The sequence below is a fragment of the Phalangium opilio genome, unplaced genomic scaffold, assembly GCF_054372755.1.
Source record: "Phalangium opilio isolate 3A_F unplaced genomic scaffold, DU_Popi_V2 ptg000031l_1, whole genome shotgun sequence".
NCBI lineage: Eukaryota > Metazoa > Arthropoda > Arachnida > Opiliones > Phalangiidae > Phalangium > Phalangium opilio.
In genome coordinates, this window is record NW_028324158.1 from 15,035,789 (window position 1) to 15,061,785 (window position 25,997).

A 25,997-nucleotide genomic window follows, 5' to 3' on the forward strand; every position below is an offset into this window, starting at 1 on the left:
ACCCGAAGAAAATAGTTTTATTTATTCCCCCCTAGAGATCGGACAAAAAATTATATATTATTTATTTTTAATGTAGGATTTCTGTAGAAACCGTAAGTTTTGACGCGAATGCGACCCCGGGCGTAATAGAATCAAGCCCAGCCAGGGGGTATACGCTTTACTTACGATTGGAGTGTTATATACGTCCAGAAATGTAGAGACTTCCGGAGATAACTCAAAGATGTATCAAGCTTCAAATGCAGTGTTAACCGTATCAAACCCGGCGTGTAATTCCATTGAAAAAAGAGATAAATTTAGGTTTAGGCGTATTGCAAATTCCGCTTGAAACGAATTAGGTTGGCTCGTGCGTTTGAGGAGCGCGTGAAACCTTGGGAGTTTCGAGGCCTGTCAGTCACGCTTGGCAGTGGTTGACACTAAGCCATTATCTAACCCCGTCAAGTAATCTTACTGCCAGGTAACACGTGCCGACCCCCTTCCCGGGCTTAAGGCCATCATCCCATTGAAGAAATAGGCCTTCTTACGTCACTTCGGGCTTGGCGCGTGAATCGGACTATATATAGAAGAACTATAAAAGACTTTACGATTCCTACCTCGAGATTACGTTGCCAATCTATCCTTGCGAGCGTAATAGATACAACTTTTGATGGAGCCTTTCATAATGGCGTACCTCGAGGATACGCGCGGGACTATTTTCTGCCTCCGCCTTAACAAAGACCATCCTTCAAAGCTTAATAGATAAATTGTTGTATCTTTCGCCGTATTATACTAAAGTTTGTTGTTAGTCAAAGTTATCGCGGACTTCTTTAGAGTTTACTACGCGCTTAAAAGGGAGCTTCTCTATTGAAACGCTCGTCCTTTATAATGATTTGACCTAGAAACGGTTCGGGCATTAACAACGGGCCTATTATCTAGACACGGCAACCGGCTTTATTAACCTAATGTTGTTATAAAGCCGCTATGCCATTTCTGAGAGGACCTCGTAATAAGCTAAAAGAGAAGAAATTATTAGAATTATTTAGATAAATTTATCTTCCGAGTCCTCTGAAAGTAAGAACTCGGGCAATATTTTCGGGTTCAGCGGAGTTAGATATCGAAAGGGCTTCGTTGTTTGTGATGGTATTTTACGTGTGACGTTTTGTTCATCGAATCGTGTTTGTTTCCGCGTGTAGAAAGTGGAAAGTGTTGTTTGTTCCATAGCAGCGGTGCAATAAGGGAAAACATCCCGGGGCCCAACACCGTCTTTTTGCCTTTAAGCCTCCATTTTCGCGCCTAACCGACTTGATTTTTCCGCCCATCCGACCGAAGTAAACGTCTGGCCCGCGTGGCCATGACCGGCGACTCATCTCCCTCCCTTATAGTCAGACCCCGAGAGGATCGAGACCCCCCTCCAATACTTGCCTCTGTTTTTCCTTTCAAAGTGTCCCCCGGGCGCTCGCCCAACCCCACCAGAAAAACATGTTTTACCCGTGCCCCATTGTCCAAAATATCTCCAGGATGCGCTGACTGCATACGTACCGGAAGTAGATTAAACTTGGCACTCTAAATTTAATAGTTATTCGAATATGTGTATAGGAATAAGTAAGTGGGCGAACGCGCTTTGTTCCATATATGGAACCATGATGGCCTTGCCTCTTTAATTTTAGTTTAATCTATTTCCAACGAAAGAGTTTTTATGTTGTTTTTTGCTTCGCGTCTCCCTTTTCTTATTTCTCACTGTCCTCACCCAAGAATCCATTCTAGTCAGTGTTTGTTCGACTCGAGTTAGTTAATAGGCACGAAACTATAGCGGGGCAACCTCCCTTACCGAATTTATTATCGTGCCCCATTGTTTAATTCATTAAAGCTTACGTTTAGAACGCGCATTGGGCGTCTGTGTGAACCGACAAACCTTTTGTTTCTAACTCAGTAGTTACTCGTATGCTGGAAGTAAGAAAGGAAGAAAGGAAGGAAGTTGCCAGCTTATTTTATCTCTTTTCCACTCTGTCGCTTCCGAATGTTTGTTTTAAAGGGGGATATGCGCATAGACCTACGCCGGGACACCACGGCTGACCAGACTCGATACTCAAACCTTGTACTATGAATTTTAGACCTAATTTGGTCTACTTAATTCCTAGCTAAATTATTTTCACGTAATGTTTTGGAGTCTAGGAAATTTGACCACTAATTGAATTTGAAATATTAAATTTAACTTCCGTTTTTCCCAAACTTTTAAAAATTCCTTCCTGTCTGTGGTAAAATTGCGTTCGCTTTGTTACCGTTAATTCTGTCAATAGCCGCGGGTAATGATGATCAGTGTTTCATACCTTGAACTTACTCCGTTAATGGGGAGGCGAGGAACATCTTTAATTGGATTTCCGTTGTTTTGGTGGTGGGGGTGGAGGGGCACATGGGCGCATCCTGTTTCCTGGATAATTCCTTTAAAATAAATGAACTTTTCGACTGGATTTTATCCTCCTTTGGCTTTTCCATTTGGAATTACGCGTATTTTCGAGCCATTAGCGTTTAGTCCTTTGTCTCTCTCCGAGTTTAAAGTGTATATATGGAACAAAACCTATTTGTTAAACCTAATTCTTTTTAGGGAACGACGGATTAGTTAAGACTTTATACGTTTTCTTTTGACAATTACTTTTTTTTAAAAAAAAACCAAGGAAAAGTTTTCCTATTTTTAAGGAGGTTTTTTTTATTCCGGTAATTACGCCATGGCTAGGGCATGCTCATCTAACAAAGAAATCCATTAAATGTTTAAGGGTCTTTGTCGTCAATGACAAAGGGTTAGGAACCAAAAATAATTATATGGTTGGTACTCGCGAATACGTCACTTTTTAATAAGAGGGTTTTTCGCCAGGATGTTTTTCTACGATATGGGCGAAACTTGGAGGAAATACTCTACGGAATGTGTAGTTTATGGTGGTATCGTCAATTTTAATTTATCTTTTCTAGAAGTAAAGTTTAAAGGCCTACTGGCAGATGAAAATTCTTAATTCTTATTACCACCCAACTTTAGTCTTAATTTTAATTCGTACCTTCTCCTCCTTATGTAATAATTTGTAAGGCCCGATCTATTATTATCAAAAATTGTTTCGTGATTTGGTTTCCTAACGTCTTTAATAATTTTTGGGTAAAACGGGGGCCGGCCTGTGCTGTATAGCTATATACCTACCTACATGTAGGGATCTGATATATTTTAATCTATTATCGTCTCTCGATTTTCCATTGAAAATCTTACGACGTGTTTGCGTTTTAAAACCTTTATTCCCTTCGCCAAAGACAAAAGGGGGAAGGGGTCCGCGGGATGGTAAAACCAATCCCAGTTTGCGATGAACACGAAATTAAATCTCCCCGTAGATTTGTGCGGAATCCTCTTTTGAAAAGGTATCAGCCGAGGCTTAGGAATGATTAATGAGGGCCCAATACTTGACGCAACAGAGCCTGAGAGCAATTTTCTAACGGCGTTAATTGACATCAAATAAGTCTCGGCGAAAATATAGGTTTAGGCCTCGGTGCATGCGTGGTCGTATACGTATTACGATACTCCCAAGGGGGGTTTCCAGATTTTGGGGGGAATTTTATACCTTTATATTAATTAGATATAGATGGTCTCGTTAAGAAGCTATCGAATCAGATCCTAAAACAAATACACGCCTCGAAAAATAAAGGGGGAATGAAATGTAACTTCAGATTGATAAAATGGCATCTGAATATTTTACAATATTCTCGAGCTAGGTGTATCTATTCATTCTTTTTTATAGCTAGCTTAGATTGAAGTTTTAAGACACTAAGAAAGAAAAAAAAACGTTATAAGAAACCCTAAAAGAAGTGATTTACGCGAAGGTACTTTTGAAACGTGCCCTAGTTGTTGAGCGACTTGATTCGTTTTCCTATCAAATTACCATATAGAGAAAACGCCAGAATTTTCGCGCCTCAAGGGCTATACTAACCACAGCCCGTCATATAGCGGTTTTTTTTTCCACTTACCCGGCAGCAAAATCTTGCACTCATTTTTTCAAGAATAAATTATTATAAACCATCCTGAATATTCCTAATTAAGAAAGGCTAAACCTTTGCATTATAGATTCGGGTTAAACTTAGCGTTGTGCCCGTTGCAAACTACGGATGAATCGTTACTGGCGCGTGATAAGTGAAACAAAAAAAAAAGAATATATGGGAAAGTTACGTGTTTGCTAAAACTCGAGTGTAGAATTTAAAATAGCTCGTGATTTATTATAGTTCCTTTTTACCTCTCCGAGTGACGTATGTCACGGAGAGGTTCTAAATTCGACGTGTCTGTCTGTCTGTCTGTCTGTCTGTCTGTCTGTCTGTCTGTCTGTCTGTCTGTCTGTCTGTCCGTTGTTATACCCACGTGACCGCGTTCGCAGTTTGCAGATCGGAGCAAACGTGTATTCAATTTCCAGACCGCATTTACAGTCCCGGAAATTGTATTCCACTTACAGGCTATAACTCCATTGTCTGTCTAACAACTGTTCATTTGTCCACCCCACATGGACACCAGTCTGAACTTTCTAGCTTCTAAACACCACCATCTTCTAGTCTTTCGCCCATTCCACATGGACACCAGTCTGTACACCTGGCTTCTAACACCACTATCTTCTGGTCTTTGTTTTTGTCCATCCCACATGGACACCAGTCTGTACACCTGGTTTCTAACACAACCATCTTCTGGTCTTTGTTTTTGTCCATCCCACATGGACACCAGTCTGTACACCTGGCTTCTAACACCACCAACATCCTTAAGGTTAAGACATACGCGGCGATCGGCTAGGGTTACGAGAAACGTCTAGCCTTCCAATGGAGGGGTCTTCCTCCAAGGTTCACGCAATTGCGATGTTCTTATCTACAGCCGCGATTCGAATCCCTTATATACTACCTATTTGAGTAAGTCGAAGCAACCGGCGTATGCTTCATTTCAAACGCCAATATTAGTCAAGTCTCTCTAGAATGTTTAATTGTTCTATATCAAAACGATGTAACGTTCAATAAGGCAAACAACTGACGAAGAAAATATTTAATATTAATTATATTTATTTTAATATTTAAGATAATCTTGTTTCTCATCTCAAAATTAATACGGAAAGAGTTAAAAAGCAGCTTATTTTTTTGTCTGTGTGTGTCCGTCCGTTGTTACACTAGTGCGTCGCGTTAGCAGTTAGCCTTGTGTTGATGTGTTAAGAAATCATACAGAACCTTAATATTCCCTTTTTACATAATATAAAGTGAATATGTGGAAGTATTTTTCGTAATTATGATGCATTTAGTAGTTTTGTAGCTTTAAAGCTCTGTTTCATTTTGATATTCCAAAGATTTTTTTTAATATTGTTATTTGAAATGGCTGTTTATATATTACTTAAGCTATACGACATCTGTATATAGAATAATCCTTGGTTTAGTGACTTCATGAAGAAACCTAAGACCTAGACTCCGGCGGGTAAAACAAGTATTATCCGCAATAGGCTTAGTGAAACAAAGTGTAAATTATTGAGGCCTGAAGTGAAGTAAACTTTTGGCTTTGATTTTCGTGTCTGAAATGAAGAGACATTAACGGTTCAGAGTGAGCCGAAAGTTAAATACACTCTTAAATAATCAGGTAAAGATTTTATAATAGAAGAAAAGATCATGGTGGCAATTAGATTAGTAAAAGGGCTAGTGGTAAACGAGTAGCTACAGACTTTTTATTCTCTTTACGGTGCGCTATGACTATTAGTGCGTCTGGGTATAATTTAGCTTTGGTGTTATTTAACGTTAACATTCGTGTTGGCAAACTAAGAATATTGTTGAGGTGAGACGAGACGATTGTGTTTACACTGAAAACCAGTTGTGAATGTAGCTACCAGAATATAGGGTAAACAGCTGAAGCGTAGACTTCATTTCCTGTTCTTTTCCCCATTGACTGATTTCCATGTGTCCAAGATTTATCCTTATTGGATGTAAAATGTCGTCTACTTTACTGTTTGCTATGTTTGGAATACTACTTCAATATTTCGTAAATTTTTACTTCAAAAAAGTGAAATAACTCCATATCTGGGTAAATAAGTTTGTAGTAGTAGACCTCTTGACTCGGAGAGGTAATATTTTGGTTTTCCCAACTTGTTTAATTCTTTTTTATTTTGCAAATTCTTGAAATTCTCGGGTTGAACGCGGCGACTTGTTGCTTTTAGGACGACCCCCCCCCCTGTACCTGCGGGTTGTTATTTTTAAATAGGCTAAAGTTAGGGATAATATATTAGGCTTAGCAAATTCTATTGGCGCCTTTCAGAAACTCTGTATTTGACAACGAACCAAAGTCTTAATATTGATTTACTATAAGTAAGGAGCTAGTGTGTGTAGCTCTCTCTCTAGCATGCACTCTTGGATAAATATTACCGCTCGAGCCTTACTGCAAATATAGTTTTAACTTGACAGCCCCCCCCCCTGTCCTCCTTACGGGTGTATTCTAGCGTAGCTGGTCTCTGGAAATCCATTTTGATTACGCTTCGCAGACTCGGAAATGAATTCGCGGCTAGCGCGACGAGTGTCAATGTTTGTTCTCGAATTATATATCAACTAGCTTGTTTATCACGAAATAATGTAGTTACGAGATTATCGACGATTCTGCCTGGATATCGGAGCCAACACGCCAAGGTATTCCCGTTTGTCGCCTCTATAACATTCGACTGTAATCGAAAAACAGAAGTTTCACGACGACGACAACTCTCTATTGAATATTTAATCACGCGCGCTTCACCGTTGCCACGCGATTTTCAATTTTACTTCTCAGGAATGTATTTAATTTCCTCTTGGAATATTGTTCAAAGTTGATTGGTTTTAAAGAGCGCTTCTTAAACTCTCTATACCCAAAAGTATTGACTTTACTTTTGTCTATTGGACGAAAATTTTCCGCCCGTATTATTTTGGATTTATTTGTTTAGCGGTTTTTCGATTCAACTTTTGATTTCTTTTATAAAGAAAGCTATCCGAAATCTTTTCCCCCTCTCTTTCTCTTTCTCAGTTCATTGAATTGGATGATTGAAATTTCTCTTTCTGCTATAGAAAACGGCGACCTTGTTCTCTCGTTTCATCTTTACAGACTCTTTTATCGTAATTATCTTAAGTTAATTCCCTTTAGTTATTTATTTAGTGGTTTAGCATAAAAATTAGTCGCGCTTAGGGGTGCGCGGTGTCTATATGGAAAAATATTATCTTTTAGATTGAAAAATGCTTGTTTAACGCAAATATTGATGGTAATTTCCATTGAAATCGCGAAGAGATATTTAAATTTAGAAGAGAAATATTTTAGCATTACAAAAAGCCTCGTTGAAACGTCATTAATTTTAAATGGATATTTTCTCCTTTCTATTTCTAATCTACTAAATGCAGCTCGAAACTTCTTTTTCTTTAACCTTATCTCGAAGTCTTTCATTCGTAACAATTTTAAGAAGGGAATTTTTCAACGTTTGAAGAACGTATCTTTAAGTCTAAGCCTACCAAAAGTTGCCTGATATTCGCGGTCACTTTGGGATTCGGTGGCCACCATTGAAACTGTACTTACGCGTATTCCGAGTCGAAGTACTTACTCCGCGTGTCCTTGAGAGAAAACGGGATTTCCCCAATGGGGAATTGACGTAACTTCACCATTTAAGAAGGAAAAAAAAAAAACCCGAGGCTCCTTTCCTGGACAAACGAATAAGATTTAGTAACTGGACAAGTTCCCACTACCCTATCTAATTGACATTAGTATCTTACGATTATCGTAATTCGCCTTTGAGCTAACGCGAACAAAGTCGAAGGTCGAGCACCGACTTTCTCGGGTTGGGACCATCCTGGGGACAGTTGTATATACGTTACATTTAGACAGACGAGAGAGAGAGAGAGGGAAAAAGAGAATGTGTCCTCGTTGCCTTCTACGGGGACAGGAAGACATTATAGTGTTTTCGCCTTCTTCCCCCCTCCCCCCCATGGGTTCTAGCTCCGCGCCTTGGACCCTGCATGAAGTACTGTACGCCCTCTTAAGTATGTACGGGCTCTGCGTAACTGTCCCTAATATCATTTCCGCTTCCATATGGGAATGGCTTTTCTCGGAATGTTTCGTCTTAGGATACAACCGTCCAAATACATTTATTACGGAAATAAATTTACTAAGCCCAACTTCTTTTAGAAAACCTTACTGCGTCGTAAATAACTTTCTAAGCAACCAGATTTACTTTTTATATAGTGTATAGTCGCCCCTTCAACCCTAAGGTTTAATCGGTTTCGAAGGCCAACCAGCGAGTGGTTGCTCGCAAACAGGATGGAGTATGGACTAGCTGCGTACACTGTCCTCCAAACCCCCACTGTTTTAGTTTGTAAAAGAACAGTTCACCAATTTTTCTTTGTCGTATACTATCGAAAGAGTATAATTTGAAGTAAAGTAGCTCAGGTATAAGTAACTCTTTGTAGAAGGTGATGCTTTATTTTTTGTTATACCTCAAAGGGTCAAGTATGACTTAAAAAAAGAGGGTTAAATACTGTCCGACCACACCCAGATTCGGGCCTTTTTTGTTATACGTGTACTTTGATTCGGGGGGATGATTTTTTTTGTGTCCGTGTAATAAAACGGATTTGACCTGTCACGACAGACCATTAGAGTTTGCCCTAACAAAGACCACCGCTATAAAAACTGGTGATTTTATGCCAATTTTACGCCCATACCCTATTGTCTTTCGCCTTCGCGTCATCCCCGTTAATACGCTGAAAGTGTAAGAGTCTCGGCCAATACGTCCTTAAACCCCTACTTCCCATTTATTAAACATTCATTCACGAATGATTCGAGATTAAAAGGGCATAGGACATCGTCAAACTCTGGCAGTTACTTATTCCTCGATAAAATGTCAACCCGAATTGAACATCAAAACCCAAGTATCTTTTACTCGCCTTGTAATTAAAGTTAACTCGAAGAGTGAGTTGACTTTTCCTCTTTTCTTATATTGTTTTATCGAAGGACGCTCTTGACATTTCGTGACGTCACTGTTAACGTAATAATAACAGCGACCCCCCCCCCCCTTCTTGGATTCGTTTATAAAGAGCATAGACCGAATATTTAAACGTCACCAAACGCCGTGCCAGCATAGCTACCAAGCAGGCAGGCAGACTAGTAAATGAATGAATAGAACTATTAAGCCTTTGTCTCTTCATTACCTTAATTCATTATTGATGAAGCCGAGTGTCGGACGGCGGACACCATTCCCAAATTAATTGATAATTCCCCGGTTCTGTCTGTCATTCGGTTGTAACGTTAAACTATCCAGATGCCCAACTGGACGGATGGTAAAGAGATCTGCCACCGCGCCGGTGAAAGATGAAGCCGGACACCTCCTCCTTGAGAAACCCCCCCCCCCCCCTAAGTCCACGGGGAAGGTATGGCTTGGTGGTAGTGGTGGTAGGATGATTCTTCGCCCCTAATGGTTCGGTTGTAACTTGAGACATAATCGATACTTCTTCTTCTTCGTCGGCTTTTGCTTCTTACGATTTTAGTCCCGAATAGATTTCCATCGAAAATGTTAATTACCATTTATTTCGTTTATTGAACCCATCATTTAGGTTATAGTTCATTTTTCCCCGTAATTAAACCTCCAAGAAAATGGACTCAAAGGGTTAATTAAACAAAATCTTTAATTAGTCCCTCGTCTATACGTAAATGAAGCGAATGTAAGGTGGGAATTATAATTTAGTTCAAAAACCAATATCAGCAGTTTCATTAAAAATAAAATAAAGAAATCTCCCTCTTTTTCCCCCAAATTAATTAAAACGAAAAGAAGAAGCGAAGAAAGACTTAATTAGCTCGGTACCATTTAAGTGGAAACATTTCTAGAGCTACCTATTATGAAGTTTCGTTCGTTTCCCCGGGGCCCTGATATTAAAACCACCCCGGCAATCTAGCTAGACCCCCCCCCTGTACCAGTATACGCCAAGAGCGGATGTAGTAAAAGTCAATTTTTATGGCTGAAGAGATACTCGAAGCCCGCTTGCTGTACTATACTAGCGCGCTCACTCTTGGATAAAAAAAGGAAATTTATTAAAAAGGTACTATACAGGTACGGGCGAGTGACAATGTCGTCAACGAAGAAGTACTTCGTCTCAAAGCCCTTAACGCCATGTTTAATCATCTCATTGACAAAAAAATAGCGTTGAACGAGCGAGTATACCTCATGTACTTCAGTTTTCAATTTTTGGAAAACCGCTTTGAAGTTGATAGGTCGTTAAAATTGAGTCAGAGCTTGATAATAGAGTCGTTACACTGTTCCCGATTTCTTAGCCCGAATCGCGATCTCTTTCTCTCTGGTTTGTTTCTATGGTCGACCAATCGACTCGAAAATATCCTTGAATCGGGCCTTGTCTTGGCGTGTTTAGTGAAACCGCGGCGCGAGTGAATGGTAAAACCCCTAATCTTTAGTATGTATTTATGTGGAAGCAGCCAAGCGATTCCAATGGGAAATAAATAAAAAACCGGGGATTTCTTTTCATATGAAAAAGTTTAAAGAGAAGAAAAAACCCGCTCGCATTTTTGCATTGTAAATGGATTGGAAATTCTTCTTGCCTTTCTTTCAAGGAACAACGGGGAAACATTAATTCCCCACGGTGCACGGAGCCAACCTACTGGTTCGCGGACCCTGTATTCTTTACTGGCTATTCGAGCTAAAGTAAAGAGGGACACGTTGCTATTGTTAAAGTTGTTGTATAATGTTTAAAAGGTTTTCAAAGTTGACGAAAGAAAAACATTATACCAGGAATACAACGGATTTTGAATTCAAGTATTTTTAACGCGGATATTTTGAAAAATAGGCTAAAATTAGACCAATTCGATTCGAGGTTGCGATTCTTCGAAAGACATTTTATATTTTAATTGGGGAAATTTCCAATTAGTTCAAAGCTTCGAATCTTATTTACTCGGAATTTCGGAAAGACTATTGAAAGATTTTTGAGTAAGGAAATTAGGAATAGAATTGTCGTCTATATTCGTCTTTATTTGGCAATTAGAAATTCGAAGCGATACCTTTTGTCCTCGGACGAACAACAGCGCCGGAAATGATTCGGCTGGACTTTTTGTTTGAACTGATTTAGCTCCCCTTTCATGCACTTCTAAGAATTGAATAGTTTCTGATTGGGACCTGCCATCTAATTTAGTTTTAGCCAACCCTCCCTCTCACTCTCTCTCCTTCTCTGCACTCAATAAATTTTAAAGATCCGTTGTAGCGAAGGTCAAGAATCGGAAGTTAAATATTCTAAACATATCCTTGGTAAAGGTTTCGCTCTGCCAAGTTCTTTTTATTTATTCCAAAATATAATCCCTCCATTCCATATTCGTTCGGTTCGCCTCGGAATTTTAAAAAGAACTTTCAAAGCTGGCGTATTTGCGCCTCATTTCGCTTGACCCTATCTACCATCACCCTTGAACCTTCGTCTTTGGTGTCAGGAGATATAGGCCTTTTATTTTATATCCAATTTTCTTACGCGGCTAGCTGACCCTCCGGAGTCTTAGTCTGGTCTTACCTTTTCGTGGTCCTTGCTCAATGGCCAACTGCGGTGGGATTGGAACGTGCTCGCTTACTAAATAGTCAGATTTCGCTGAAGGAAGGAAATAACTTCGATATAAGTTAGGCTTTTCCTTAAAATGGGGCCTAAAGGTGTCGTCTGCTACGATGATCGTAGGGCTACTCATTCTCTTAAATTTCCTTAATTATGATAATTTTATGCAGATAAAAATATTATTTTCCAAGCCTAATTATTTCCCGTTTTTTCAAATACACTCTTGGAAGGGATAGAAAATGCGGCGCGTGGAATACGGGAAACGGAGGGATTTAAGCGTGTAAACTGCGTGGCATCATTAATTTTGCGTTTTCCGTAAAAATCCCCGGCTCAGGGGCTCTCGGAGCGCGCGTCCATCTCTTAGTTAGGCTTAAAAAGAAACATTTCTCATTCCACGTCATTAGACTTTTCAAAAACAGACGCGAGGGGGCCAATTAATTAACCAACGCGAAGGACGGGACCGAAAGCCGGGGAAAGAAAATAGCTAGGATTAGTTTGGTTTTCGAAACTAATTCTACACTACTTAGAGATCTAGAGAGTAATTCCCCCCCCCCTATTGTTTGTACGTTAGTCCGAGCTTCGTCTCTTCAATTATTACTCCTTGTTTGGGTCCAATTGTTTTATCGTCAGTGAACGAAACAATCTCCAATTAAATTAATTAAACTTATAAATCATTCTTGTCTAATTAACTCTAAGAATAAAGAGACAAATTTCATTTAAACTTCCGTAATTGAGGAAAATCACTTCCTGGTTCAATTTCCGCGAGAAATCTATATCTAAATTTTAATTAATAGAATATAGAATAAATTTAAATTAACTTTAAAAGTAATAAATGTTAAATGAATGCGAGACGAGATCTCATCATCTCTTAGCTAAGTCCTAGCTAAGCCGAGTTACCTAATTTCTGGCGATATCTCCTAATTATGTTAATGTAATATATTAGGCCTTGTAGGGGTTTATCTCGTACAAAGTTCACGCGCCGCTTCGTGTTTGGTTCTACTAAGAGAGAGAGAGACGCGAGGGGAAAAGGGGCATTACGATTTCCTAATCTAATTTAATACAAGTGCGAACTGGGCCTTAATGAAAGTCCCAAAAGTCGAGTTCCCATTGGCTGATAACGCGATCCGTTTGAAGTCTACAACTACGACACTTTAAATTTGTCACCGCGGCCTATTCAATAATTTATAATATACGCGAAGGGATCCGAAGAGATTTAAGGGTTAGGACCCAACTTATTCTAATTACAATATTGAACGGTTTTGGGCCTCGGTACTCATAGCGTACGCCATGGCCGCGGACTTTACGTTAAGCAAACTTTGTATACGTTACAATCATTTAAATTAATTTTGAGTAGAAATCTCTAGAGTCGAATTTCAATTATTCCAGCCCCTGGATATCTTTCCGCCAAGGCTTAAGGTTAAATCTACCGTTTTCAAATATTCACGCGTTCGAACACTTTGCATTAAATACCTTCCAGGTGTAAATTAAATTCGCTAAAACTTTGTTGTTTTCCGGTCAATTGGAACTAAGTACCTGTCAGGCCGCCTACTTCTAGATACGATCTTCCTGAATAAACCCTCCGACCTATACTTAACCCCAAAATAGTTTGATATATGATTAATACCGTCAACTTTGACCCTTTGTGGATGAGTATAAATGGCTCATTTATATCTGCCGGAATTCAGAGAGAGAGAGATAAGTTAATGATCTGTGTCCTTTCTCGCTTTGATATTTCCTATTTCCGAATGTTCTCGCCCTCCTTCCTCCAAGCAGACCCTCCGATGTCACTTGACCCCTGGCCAACTCGTAGTGGCAATCGGCAGATAATTTTATTAGCAATGACGGGTGACTTCTTGTATCAGCGGTGGGAATCGCGATGGTAACCCTCTTCCTTAGGTAACTCGATATCCGAGCGAGGGCCTTTTATGTTATATCGAGAGATGTAATTGTCGTTTTCGCCTTTTATTTCCGAGGTGACGTCACCCACGTCTAACTTGATCAGACATTAAAGACGAGGATTGAATTTTATTAGATTGGCGGGAAAGTGGGGCTCGCGCGCTTCTTTGTCGATGCAAAAATATTCCACGGGTCATCTCAAGGTCATCTTTTTGAAAGGGCTGTTACTAATGAAACTGTACTTCTTCGCGGGTCCTGGTTAGGATTATCAAGTCCTTGAAGGAACTCTGAGAAAATGGAGGCGTCTTTTAAAAATATAAAGAGCGGGTCACGTATGCGCTTACTTATATCGAGAGAGACGCGGAAATTTTCAGAAAGAAAAGAAACGTATTTGCGGCTTCCCAACAGTGGCATGCTGTACGGCAGATAGGTCCCAAACGTCCCAAAAGCACTTGGCCTAAATGTCTTTTAGGACCCACTGGGTGTATTTTTATAAATTCCCCGGCCTTTTATAAGAAACTGAGCACGAAGTGTATCGGCCCTTGAAAAAAACTTTCACCGACAATAGGTCTATTTAGGGTGTTTTAGCCACTTTAAAAAAACCTCCAAAGTTTTAAACCCTAAAAGCCGCTAAAACGTCAAAGAACTTAACAGAGTGTCGAGCGTTTCTCTACGAAATTTCCAAAGTTGCTGAACATTAAAGAAACCTTAAATTCCCTTCTGGACATTTGAGCCATTGAAACCTTCCTTGAATATTGAGCTGCTGGTGCACAGCTCCCTGTCACCTATTTGGCCGCGCCTTCTGAAGTTCTTTTTCTCGAGGTAATTGGAATTTTTCTTCCCGGGAACCTTTTAGCATTGTTTTATATTCATAGTCTGGTGCCGCGCGAAACATAATCAATGTTGGGAGTACTTTTAAACCCAACCATCTCTCTCTCCGGCAATCACTTATTGCTGGGGTATACCGCGTGGACGTGATACGAATTTCCTTGACGTATCATCTTAAGTATGCCGTACGTCGAAACCTATGGTCCCTTTCAATTATATCGGTATGCCAAAGCTGATCTCGAATAGAGTACTCTGATTGGTACGCGCTCGGCTATCTCTCCATCATATATTGATTAGAGTTATATAGGAAAACCCGGAGCGGAACTCAATTCGGATTGCAATATTAGTAGTAGCTACGTTTAACGCCGTTTCAATCAGGGATTTACCCGTTTCTAAGGTTGAAAATCCATAGATAGCTAGCTACCTACCTGCTCCCGAACCTCTCTATTTTTTTTTCTCGGCTCTTTTGATGGTGGTGCTCCGCTTTTTTCGTGTTCTTTGGGAGGGATGTTTTTGTTCTTAAATAACTTGATCAATGGTTGTGTTCGAGCTAAACGACAAGGGTGATCCTTTTCGTAGGCGGGCTAAGCCTCTGGTCTACTACCCGTGTTCTACCAGGCTCTCTCGACACGTTAATTTCCTCCTCGAGTTCTGGGGCAGCGCGTGTCCATGCGAAACGCACGCGATTCGTTCATTTACGTCACGAGACTGATTAAGATTAAGCCTAATTCTTCGAGAGATTATTTTATCTCGTCAACGTTAGGCTTAGCATCATCTCTGAAACTTGGAGAGATTACGCTGTATAGTTATACCAGCATCTTTTATCCCGAAAACTTTAACTTGCTTCGTCAAATCCACTGGTATAAAATAAATGAAAGTAAGGGAGCATGAACCATGCCAGGGTTCGGGCTCATTTCACCCTGACAGAGTAAATCCGACGTTGGTGTCCAATAAATCTATAGCTGATCCATGGCAGAGCCACGATCCCGCGTCAAGTTAACTGACCGCTATAACCGTTAAGTGAAACCGACCAACGAGAAATATATCGAGTAAAATAAATTTGAAATCCCTCCGGGTATTAAGGTCGCCAAGAAACTTGAAAGTTTTTCAGCCCAAGCTTAAGATATTGTTAGAGAGCGAACGAAAAGGAAAACGTGTACGGCAACGTCTAGACATCTCGCTAGAATTTGTAGCTTTAAGGCTAATTTGAAAAATGAAGGAATTTGAAAGGTGCACTCGCCTTTATTTTTGACTCCCGCCAAAATGACGTTTAGAGGCAATTTCGGCCAACAAGAAGATGATTCCATTTTTAAAAGAAATAATTTATTTTTAATATTTTAATCATTTTGCACTTAACAAAATGAGTTTACTTTTCACTTTATTCCCATTTCTTAAAATAAATTAAATTAAGAAATATTTAAAGAATATTAGTTTTTACTCTTAAACGTATAACACGTAACGCATCCCTTTTTAAAAATTGTTTTTTCTTCTTTTCTAAAAATAAATTATCCTAAAATGCAAATTTTTGGCATTTAGGATAATTGCGAAAGACATTTCCGGAGCCTAAAAGTCTTATTGATTTAATCATTACTAAAGTTTACTCGCGGAGGAATGGTGCATGCCGCTTGGTTATCGGAATAACTTTACCAGCTACCAGGTAAAGAAGTTCGTATCCTTTCGGTCTTAGTAAAGTTACCAACCAACGACTATTATATTAAGGAAAATATCTTAAACTCAATTTCGCCGCCGAGTGCCAAATTTTCTCAAATCTAGAAAAGTTTAAAAATTTTATAATAAATTTCGTAAGGTGGCATTTTTTGGGGGATCCGGATAAAATCTTGATTCGTCATGACGCTAAGTCGTTTAAGGGAAGCTTAAAGGATTTAATCGCTTCTCCTACGGATGCAGTCCTTTTTTCAACCCCGAGAAAGTACCGTACGGAAAGGCTACAGAATGTCTAATTTCAGTTCTAGCCTACCTGCGCCGTGTTAGAAATTCGGGTTGAAATTTGACTTTAAGTCGCCTTTAGGAGGAAATGGCGCAGTCCCTCTTTTTAATTGGATGGGAACTAATAGGGGGAAATGGAGGAACCTTTGAAAAACAATGACGCGACGCCCGCCTTTATCTTCGTTGCTTTTATTTCGATTAACGATGAATTCCTAGTAAATGGAATTATATCGCTTCCGTCGGTTTCCCGTCATTTTCCAAAAAACATTTAAGATTTTTCGGAGGAAAATTTTTAATTAAAAATTGTACCCGCCCAGATTTGAATTTTTATTATTCAGTTTTTAATCAAAAAAGCAATTTAATTTTCCGACAAATGAGAGTTAAATAGGCGCGCCTATAAAACGCTATAAGCCTTGTTTGAATTTTGGCGAATAAATTTGGTTTTTAATTTTGAAATTTTAAAAATATCCGAAAACATGATAGACGACCGAATTTATTTCGGAACTCTGATGGATTTCTCTCCGCCGGTTATAGATCGATGATGCCAAACTAAGGCCGCGGCTTAGTCAATTAAACAAATGCGGGCATGCGGTAATTGTTAATAGAAATGGAAGGTAATGAAAGAGTCCCCCGCCCCCTTCCCCAATATTCCTTCATTAACTGTAAGAGCGTAGGGTTTCTTTTAATTTCTTCATTAGCGCGTCGCTCGCTTCTGATTGGAATTCACTAGTTAGCCAACGAAGCCAATTTGCTTCCCGCGTGCCCACTAACTCCTTTTTTATATTCGGGGTCGAGAACTCTGGGCTAAGCCTATTTTTCGAGAGTGTCTTCGATGTTCCTCGGTATAGCTCTAGCGTGATTAATTAAAGTTGTCTAGACGCGGCAACTATATCGCTCAGCGATTCTACCCCATCAATCAACTTTATATCGCAACCACCACCATCACCGCGTCGGTCGGTTTGTTATTGGGGCGGAACTCGAGTAAGCTACCGGGTCTAATCACGGACAAATTGCCAAATTAGGCCTAAACGCCTGAATTCCGTATTTTCAATCTATAAGGCGCCGAGTGTTTTAAATATTTTCGCCTTCGCAATCTCGAAGATTGACACGTGTTTTACCAAAAATTCCGCTTCTAACTCGCGTCACAAACTTTCGGTTTCTTTCAAAAAGTCATCTTTCATTTTACAAGTGTTTTTTCAAAGGGTTCTTAAAAAAATGGGTTACGAAGTAAACTTACATTTTTTTTATTTACCTAAGTCTTTTAGGGGTGTAGAAAATATTTGTACAAGCTCTGACAGTTGCCGCGAGTTTTAAAAAGTAATCTACCAAGGACAGTGAAAGTATTTATAAGTCGGTTTCAATGTCGGGGTTGACACAGATGTTTCGGAATTCGGAAAAATATAGGATGCGAGTGTATCATTCGCGGCAACACGTGCCGTTGCCTATTATATACTTCAACACGCGTACTCACCTACGTTCCTAAGCCTAACGTAGTTGACGAGCGGGATTTTCGTGACCACGCAGTAAGTGCGGAACCATTTTTATAAACCACCCGAATTAATTGGGGAACATGGAGTCGAGGCTAGAATTTTGGGAAGGCAAACAAATTGTCGTCTTTTTCATTATCGAATCTGTCAAAACTTTGTTTCAAAATGGCGCCCCCAACATTGACGGAGTTATCTTTGGAACAATATTGGGAAAAGAGTTTATTTTGCTAAAGGCTTCCGCGATCTGAATGTCCGAATCTATTAGGATAAAGCTACGTTATTATAACATTGTCAGTGTTTTCCACCACCACCGTACAAACTAAAACTCGCTTCGCTCAAATTTTGCTACTACACCATGCACTCTTCCATCGGACTTTAAAAGCGCGAGCGGGGCCCTATGGTTGGGCCCCCTGTGGAATTATTAGATAAGCGTTTATGAAAGTTGACGTTAGTTTAATTAACCCTTTTAGCCTTTATCGAGGCTCTCTCTCTCTCCGGGCCTTGGCCTATAGAAATTTTAAGCCCAAGGAAAGATTGTCAAAAACTATCATACGCTCGGCGTGTCAATTCTTTAGTCCGAGACAAGTTACTCGGCTCTTTTTATAAGACTGCCACAGATTCTTAGATGACTTCTTTTAGAGAGACTCGGGCCGCCTAATTCCATAGACGGTACGGTTTTGTCTCGTCTTTTCCTATAGGCTTAGCTCAACCGTAACAAACGAGTCCTTTTTAGATTAAGCCTAATTTCTTACGTAATAATAATGACGCGTTTTTTTGTCTCGTGATTTCTTTCGTAAGTACGTTCCGTAGCTCGAGTCTTAGCAATTCGTAATAAATGACTCGAGAATGCAAAACTGACTCGAATACCAACAATATCATTTTTGGATACTGTTTTAAAATGCATTCCGGGAACTTTGTAGGGAATTTCGTACGCGATAGCGTCGTTACTATAGCAATAGCGACGAAAGAACTTGAATTACGAAAAGCTATGATTGATGAAGCTTTTGCCCGAAAGGATAAGCCTCCGATACCCCAGGCTAAAACTATTCCATACTTGGTTTTTTTATTTGGGGGCAGATTTACCCCCTATGAGCCGCTATCTGTATCTCTTCCTTCCCGAAATTGGTCATTTTTCATGTTTTACAATTATGGTTATTTTTTTATCTTACCAGGACTTAAGTTCCCCATTGTTTTATGATCAGTTTTTGAAACTTTTCTCGCGGGAATTGAGTTTTAGCGTCGAAGTAATAAACTATACTTTATGATAGGCTTAAAAATTGGAAAGTTTGAACATTGGGGGTATTTTTTTTGGGTTAAAATTATTATTTATTCCATTTTTTTTCACACACATTTTTTCATCCGGATGATAGTGTTTGGGTAACGAGAAAGAATGACGTATAACCTTCTAAATCATTTCGTGACATTTTTCGGTGCAAAAAAAGTTTGGTGAAAATCTAGAAGGTAAAAGATTTTCTTGGGGGGGGGGAATAAAAATCCAAGGTATTTTCGTTTGTTAAAACCGTTTTCTCGCCTTCTCGAGTCGTACCTAGGTATAGAGATCGAATTTGGGTATATTCAATTGTAAGCCTACACTCGAGTTCAACGTTACCCGTCCATACTTGCTGGGAATTGGGAAGGTATCCTAAAGTATGATAGTGGCGCAAATTGACAGTGATGGGCAAAGGAGAAAGAGATGGTGGCTGTTAGAGCGAATGTTTACTCGACTCTAAGGCGAAGACGTTTCAAAGTGTGCTTGCTTTAGCCCAAGCTGAGACCCTGTTGGGATAAGGAGAGATGAATGAACTCCGGCCAACTTCCTAGGAAGAGACCACGCAATGGTTAACGCCAAGAATAACCCTATCTTCTTTAGAAGTGGACTTATATTCATGGAACGAATTAAACCGATTCATTCTGGGTTCTTTGGCGCGTGCCATAAAATCAATGAATAATCGAAGAGTTTTCCTGGGCCTTTGCTAGTTTTTTTTTGTGCAACTGCATAGGGAAATTGGCTGAAGGAAAAGGATACGGGTAGGGCTTCGTTCCTTTTCTTATTGACTCAACTCTTACATGGAGACGGCTTTTTCTCGGTGGCTGTACCGGAAACGAATAATTTTGAATTTCAACGAGAGTTCATTGAAGATGTACAAAGTGAAAAAACTTTACTATAGGGGGAAAGAAAGAAGGAGAAAACTTGAGTAGTAATTCGTGTTTACCATTGATCCAACTGCATTCGTAACGTTAAGAAAATATTCTCTGCCGCGTATAATTCGATTTATTTAAATAGAAAGTAATCCGCGAATTCCTATAGTGGAGGACGGAGGTTTGTTTTATATAATATAAAATAGGTAGAGCTTGGTCTATTTATGTAAAACCATTCCGGTTGCTTAATCGCTTTACAATATTACGCAAATTAGATTTAAATTACGGGCTATCCTTCTCTACTTCGATAGTTCGCGTTTCGTATATTTAACCATTACTCTCCAAGCCGTCTTTACACGAAACACTTTGAAACCGTTTTGGAAAGGCTGAATTTTTTAAAACCAATAAATGCATGCATGCATTCTCTACTAAAAGATTAAAACAGGAAAGTTTTATATTTCGATGACGTTTTCAAAACGGTTTTAAAACTGTATCTCGTGTAAAGGCGGCTTTAATCTCGCGTGTCTTCTCTTAATGATTCGTTTTGTAGCGAGTTCCGGTGGTTAAAAACTTTCTCAAAGTACCTACCGAACTGATTACACCCAAAAGATTTAGTAAAATTATCCAGACTCACGAACACTCTGTTTTTGCGCTCTTTAACCTATCTTTATTAGAAGTACTCGGTTTGTTTTCTTTCTTTCAAACAAACAAATCTCTACTAGGCCTAGGAATAGTATATATGTTTTTCTTCGTTTCAATTTAGGCTTAGCGAGTTTTGTTTTTCCTCTTTAGTTTGGGGACGAGCAAATACTCAAAGGGGGGGGGGAGTGAAAGTTCTCGAACATCTTGAATAAATAATCAAGGGACCCAACCCACACAGCCCGTCATGCCAGTTTGTTGTAAATGTACTTTTAGATTATTATCCCATTAAAAGTTAAGATCATTAATTACTTTAATGAAGACTGAATGACCCGGCGATAATGCACCGAGCCTCGAGTCCGATCGTCCGATTTAATCGATAAGTGAAGTGTGGAACTTCGTACGAATTAACAAAACAACGATTCATAATTAATCAAGTTAACTTTTCGACTCGATGATGGACCAAGTAACTAACTATTCCGTGTCCTTGGTTTAAAAACAACGTGAGCTATAGCTCTGGTCCTTTAGGGAATTTTGGAGTTTTTCGATAAAGCCGGTCGTAACAAGCGCGGGTTTATTGAAAAATCAAGATCGGCGTGAAAATATGGCCGGAGTCTTCTTTTAAACCCATCTCGAGTTTGATCTTTCTCGAGATCTTTCTCCTACAAAAAAAAGGGGTGAAAAATGATGACAGGATGGTCGCGTGGCAAACATTCGGGGCTTAAGTTATTCCCCCCAATATCGACTTTCAGTTTCGGATTCGTTTTGAAGATGTTCGAAAGCGGATCCCCCTCGCCCAGAAAAAGTCCAACTACGATAGGGATTGAGAGGAATGGTAGGCTCCCTTTTAAAGCATCCTCCGGGTGAACCGCCACCATCCCGAGCTTCCCGCGAGATTTTCCCAAAAGCGAAGAATCCGAAGATGGATCGCGAAGTCCAAAGTCGAATAATAACTTCCAAGTTTAGGACGAATCGCGTTGCTTTGCAGCCAATGGCGTTCGGACTATCGCGTCTATCCTGAAAGCGAACATTCGGTGGTAACTTATATCGGAATTATTTGACTTGGGATAACGAAAGAGTCTGGTTATCAGTATCTTAAGATCTGTTCGATGAAAATGAACCGGTACAATCAATGTTAAGACGTTAATAATTGATGAAGGCGTGTGGTGGGAGAGAGATAGTTTTCGTTTCATTGTTTTCATCTAAGGCGACTTTGGTACAATCACGTTTTCTCCCCCCATTTGGGCTTGGGAATCCATTTTGTGTTTTCGTTGGTCAAGCTAACGAGTGGGGTCTTTCAGCAAACGAACTTAATACGGACGAATCTCTAGATAAATATCGGAACTATAGATGCGTCCACGTCTTGCCCCTTTGCGGAAGAGGCCATACCCCCCCCCCACCCTTTGTTTTTTTGGGGGGCCCGAAGTGAAAGCGGTCATTGTGTGGATTGAAACTAGATTTCTATTCTTTCATTTTTAGGTACACGTATCCTATTGTACAAATAATGTACTTGTAACCATGAAGCGAATGAACGCCATTATCCCATGAATATAATTACGCGGTGACTAGCTTTATTGTTAAGGCTGACCAATTGGCCGTAATATTTCGGGAATTCCTCGGGACTCGCGAAATGATTAGGGAATATTATCTTATTCTAAGCCTTGATCTTTTCCGCGTTATTAAGATGAGCGGCGGCGAGTCGTGCGCGAAAAGACGCCATTAAAGATAAGAATGGATAATCCGGCAGGTTTCGTTTAACGATGTTTGCATCTTCTCCTAGATTTATTACGCGGCGGTGTTTGGTGTCTGCTGGCAAGCTTGGCTTGGTTGCTCTCTCCGTTTCCCGCCATGCTAATATTCTCTTCATAAATAATGATGATAGCTAAAGCGAGCTTCCAACCTCCCCCCCCCCATGTAGTCCCTATTGTAATAAGGCTTAGCTAAGGAGGAGGACTTGGATTTACGAATATCATCAGAAAAGGATTATATTACATTAAGCGATTTCATTTTAAAATTGACGATTCTTGTATATCAAGGTCTTGTTTGTTTATTTATCAAGAAGGGACTCTTTTAATTTATTAATTTATTTATACATATCTTCAAAACTATTTTCTTTAAGCGTAATTAATTTCGTTAAAAAATGGAGAGGGGTACAGGCGTCTAAATAAAATGAAATCCTCTGATTTATACGGAAGGCAAATTTAAATAAGATTTTATCGAAATGAATGCAGTTCTGGGATAGGAGAAAGTCGTAATTTAATTTCCAAATATTCTGTCCCTGAAGTTTTCTTTTTCTTCCCGGCCCAGGGATCTTTCATCCCCCTGGGAAATTTAAATTCTATTCCCAAAAATTTGTAAATTATAAAATGTGCACGCGCGTGTTTTGCAGCTGAGAATTTACGTCCGGACCCTCCAATCTAAATATTTTATTTGTACTTTATGGTTTCTCCCGCCAACCATTCTGATCTGAATTTCGTTTAATAAAATAGTTTTCCCCTCTGATAATTCAATTTTTTTTAGCTGAGAAATTCCGAGGAATTCTTAACTCGAAATATTTCAATCATTTTCGAGGAATTCCAACTTTTTTCTCTCTCTCTTTTAGGCTCTGTATTTCAATTAATTAATTTCAAGTATTTATTATTTTTTTTGGTGCAGAATGTGTCGTTGAAAAAGGCCGAATCTAGAGGAATCGAGACTCGTCGCTTACCAATAACAGAATACTTGGAAAAATGCTCCAAGGGTTCATTCTGCCAAGTACTCGCTGTCAACCAAGGTACGATATTAATTTCAGTTGTATTACTCATCGGAAGTTCGATAATTACCAATTTTAATTACAACCCGAGTCTCGGGTTTTGGGTGATTTGTTAACCAAATTACCCTATAAACAATTCATCAACATTTACGAATTTATTAAAATATTCCAAGAATATTAATCTATACCGCCACAATTCTTAAAGATCTTAAAGTTGAAATTAACTTGGCGTTTCTTTTATTCTTGATAGTATTGAAATTATTTATTAATTCCAATGTATATATTTATTTGTTTTTTTCTAGTGTTTGATATTCTATTGCATTTATACTCTTCGGGGGATTGGGTGTCTTCATTGCTAGCTGGCGTTCCTCGACGGAAAGGGTTCGTCAAAGCCCCCACTCGCGAAAGTTGACGTAAATTCATTCGTCGCCCCGCTTAAATTAACCAATCTTTTATTTGCTCAAACTTCATTGGTAAGTCTTAAAAAATTTGAGCCGGGTGATTGTTTCAATTTTGTTATTAAATCTAGTTTGACTTTCGATTATTATCATTTTATTTACGTTGTAATTATTTAAGCGTAACCCGGTTACTATCTTAAATCGTAAACGTTCTCGTCAGATATTGTTTTATAGCACCGACTAAATATAGCTGACATATCTAATCAAGAACGATATAATTCTTATCATCGGGTAAAGATTTACCTTTGGTCGTTCGATTATACTTTTATTTGCCTGTTATTTCGTTTGGATGTTTGGCGCGCTCTCCCGTATTTGCCAGGACATGTTTTTTAAGCGTCTTTTGCCGTATTTTGTTTTCATTTGGATTCCGAATGAAGGTATGAGACGGAAGGTTCTTCAACATGCCGGCCAGATGTAGCCCAGCCAAATTAACGGCGCCGGAAGTCTTCATCGAAGCCAGCAACTTTTCCTTAGCGTCGGAAGCCTTATTTCGCGGTAGCGGTCCGTCTTCGGTGTCGGACGCCTCTCCGGTTCAACCGGCTTCGGACCCGGACATTGAAAGTCTGAAATTCGTGGCTTACGGCATCATAGGATGCGTGGTTATCGCTCTAGGAATTTTGGGTAACGTCATCAACTTGGCCGTTTTGACGCAGCCCTCCTTGAAGGGCGTGACTTTTATCTACTTGACGTGGCTGGCCACCTCGGATTTGATGACGTTGTTGGTCAGTATCACGTCGATGATGCGTTTGCACGGCGTTCAACCCCGATCGTACGCGGCGGCTATCTACTTCGCGTACGTCGAACTTCCTTTGGTCAACGCCTTTATGGCCAGTAGCGTTTTTCTCGTCGTGGCCTTGACGATTGACCGCTACTTTTCCGTTTGTTTACCGACGAGATTTAAGGAAGTTCACAACACGCGGAGATGTCGCAATTCCATCATTTGCGCGTACGTCGTGGCCTTCGCTTTGTACGTGCCAATTTGTTTCCAAAAATCGCCGGTGGAAGTGGAAAACCAACGGAACGAAACCGAGTACATTGCCTGCGAAGAAGGGACGGTCGTCTCTCACCCCGTTTTTAAAATATACCTGCTAATTAAAGAAGTCATCGTGCGCATCGGTCCCGTCGTGGTCCTGGCCATCCTCAACACGACCATCATCGTTACTTTTCGTAAAACGCTAAAGAAACGTCAGAATATGTTGGGCGCTCAAAACGCTTCCACCAACGCCACGCCGACGTCGCAGTCGAACAAGAAATTTCGCGAGGAGAGACGATTGTTGGCTCTTTTAGGCGGTATCGTTATTATGTTCTTCCTGTGTATGACGCCGGCCGCTGCCCTGACCATACTCAACTCGGACGACAAGGAATCCGACTTTAGTTTTCAAGTCTTTCGAGCCGTCGCCAATTGTTTGGAACTGGCTAATTATTCCATGAACTTCTACGTCTATTGCATGTGCAGCCCCGATTTTAGAAGGACATTCGTCGGATTGTTCAAGTGTTGTCGGCGCGCCAGCGAACAGGCCGCGGGACGGAGGTCCTCGACGGGGGCCGGCACCATCAGGGCCGACGCTAACAGTATTAACGCCGTCGCTGGTTCCTCTATAGAGTGCAGTACCAAACTCTAGGATTAAGACCTTTTCGTCACCTCGTGGCACGTACCAATGTATAATAGTACAGTCCTAACAATAGGGCGCCGAGTGTCGGGCCTAACGTCTAGGGGATTTGTTGTATTAGGCTTAAGGATGGCAAGGCCTAGTTAGGGCCTGATATTAGGTTGAACTGGTTTTGCCTCCCAAATGTTGTTGAGTATTCCCATACCCTTTAGATCTTTAACTGTGGTTTTAATTAATTAATATTGTAAAAAATACTTTAAACAAATATCCTGATCGGAAGCGAACACTGCGCGCTACCCAGTACTTGTAAACGGCTTAAACAATTTATGCACGGGAAATAACGACCGTAAGATACCTAAAAAAAAATGTTTTGTGTATTTCTAACGGGGGACATTTCGGAATTTAAAAAAAAATATCTCCGAAAATGTTTCGAGTGCCTAACGCGTATATTAAATCAATTCGAGTTATCATTATAATTATTGATTCATTTCGTATGATTTCATATTTTAAAATTTCTTTTATTTCGCGGGTTTTAGTTTCAGCCGGTGCGATTGTTACGCCATCAAACGATCGTCTACTACACTGTCTGCTATTGACGTTCAAAGAGGGGAAATTCTCGAGTGCCGACTGGAGGGGGAATCTATTCGAACTTTGCCGCCCCACGCTGTTGCTTTCGAAACTCTCC

The 25,997-nt window shown here is 39.9% G+C and overlaps 2 protein-coding genes across 5 annotated transcripts in view; both read left to right on the forward strand.

The window, feature by feature from the left end:
* The window catches only part of LOC149690912 (uncharacterized), a 56,341-nt gene extending 30,363 nt beyond the window's left edge, over positions 1–25,978 (forward strand). For 2 of the 4 annotated variants that reach the window (XM_089870365.1, XM_089870362.1), the window contains exons 10-12: positions 23,148–23,265; positions 23,547–23,717; positions 24,080–24,215. In XM_089870365.1, the coding sequence (XP_089726491.1) occupies positions 23,148–23,265; positions 23,547–23,656 (228 nt within the window). In that variant the 3' untranslated portion in view covers positions 23,657–23,717; positions 24,080–24,215. Of the gene's footprint in view, positions 1–23,147; positions 23,266–23,546; positions 23,800–24,079; positions 24,216–25,848 lie in introns of those variants that run through there. The other 2 variants (XM_089870364.1, XM_089870363.1) reach the window with 2 other exon arrangements.
* On the forward strand, positions 24,104–25,785 carry LOC149690913 (putative G protein-coupled receptor AH9.1). Its single transcript, XM_089870368.1, has one exon. The coding sequence runs from the start codon at positions 24,104–24,106 to the stop codon at positions 25,322–25,324; it is 1,221 nt and encodes a 406-aa protein (XP_089726494.1). The 3' UTR covers positions 25,325–25,785.
* Positions 25,979–25,997: the final 19 nt, after the last annotated feature.

Coding starts and splice junctions, on each gene's coding strand:
- LOC149690913 (XM_089870368.1), top strand. CDS start 24,104: ATGCCGGCCAGATGTAGCCCAGCCAAATTAACGGCGCCGGAAGTCTTC.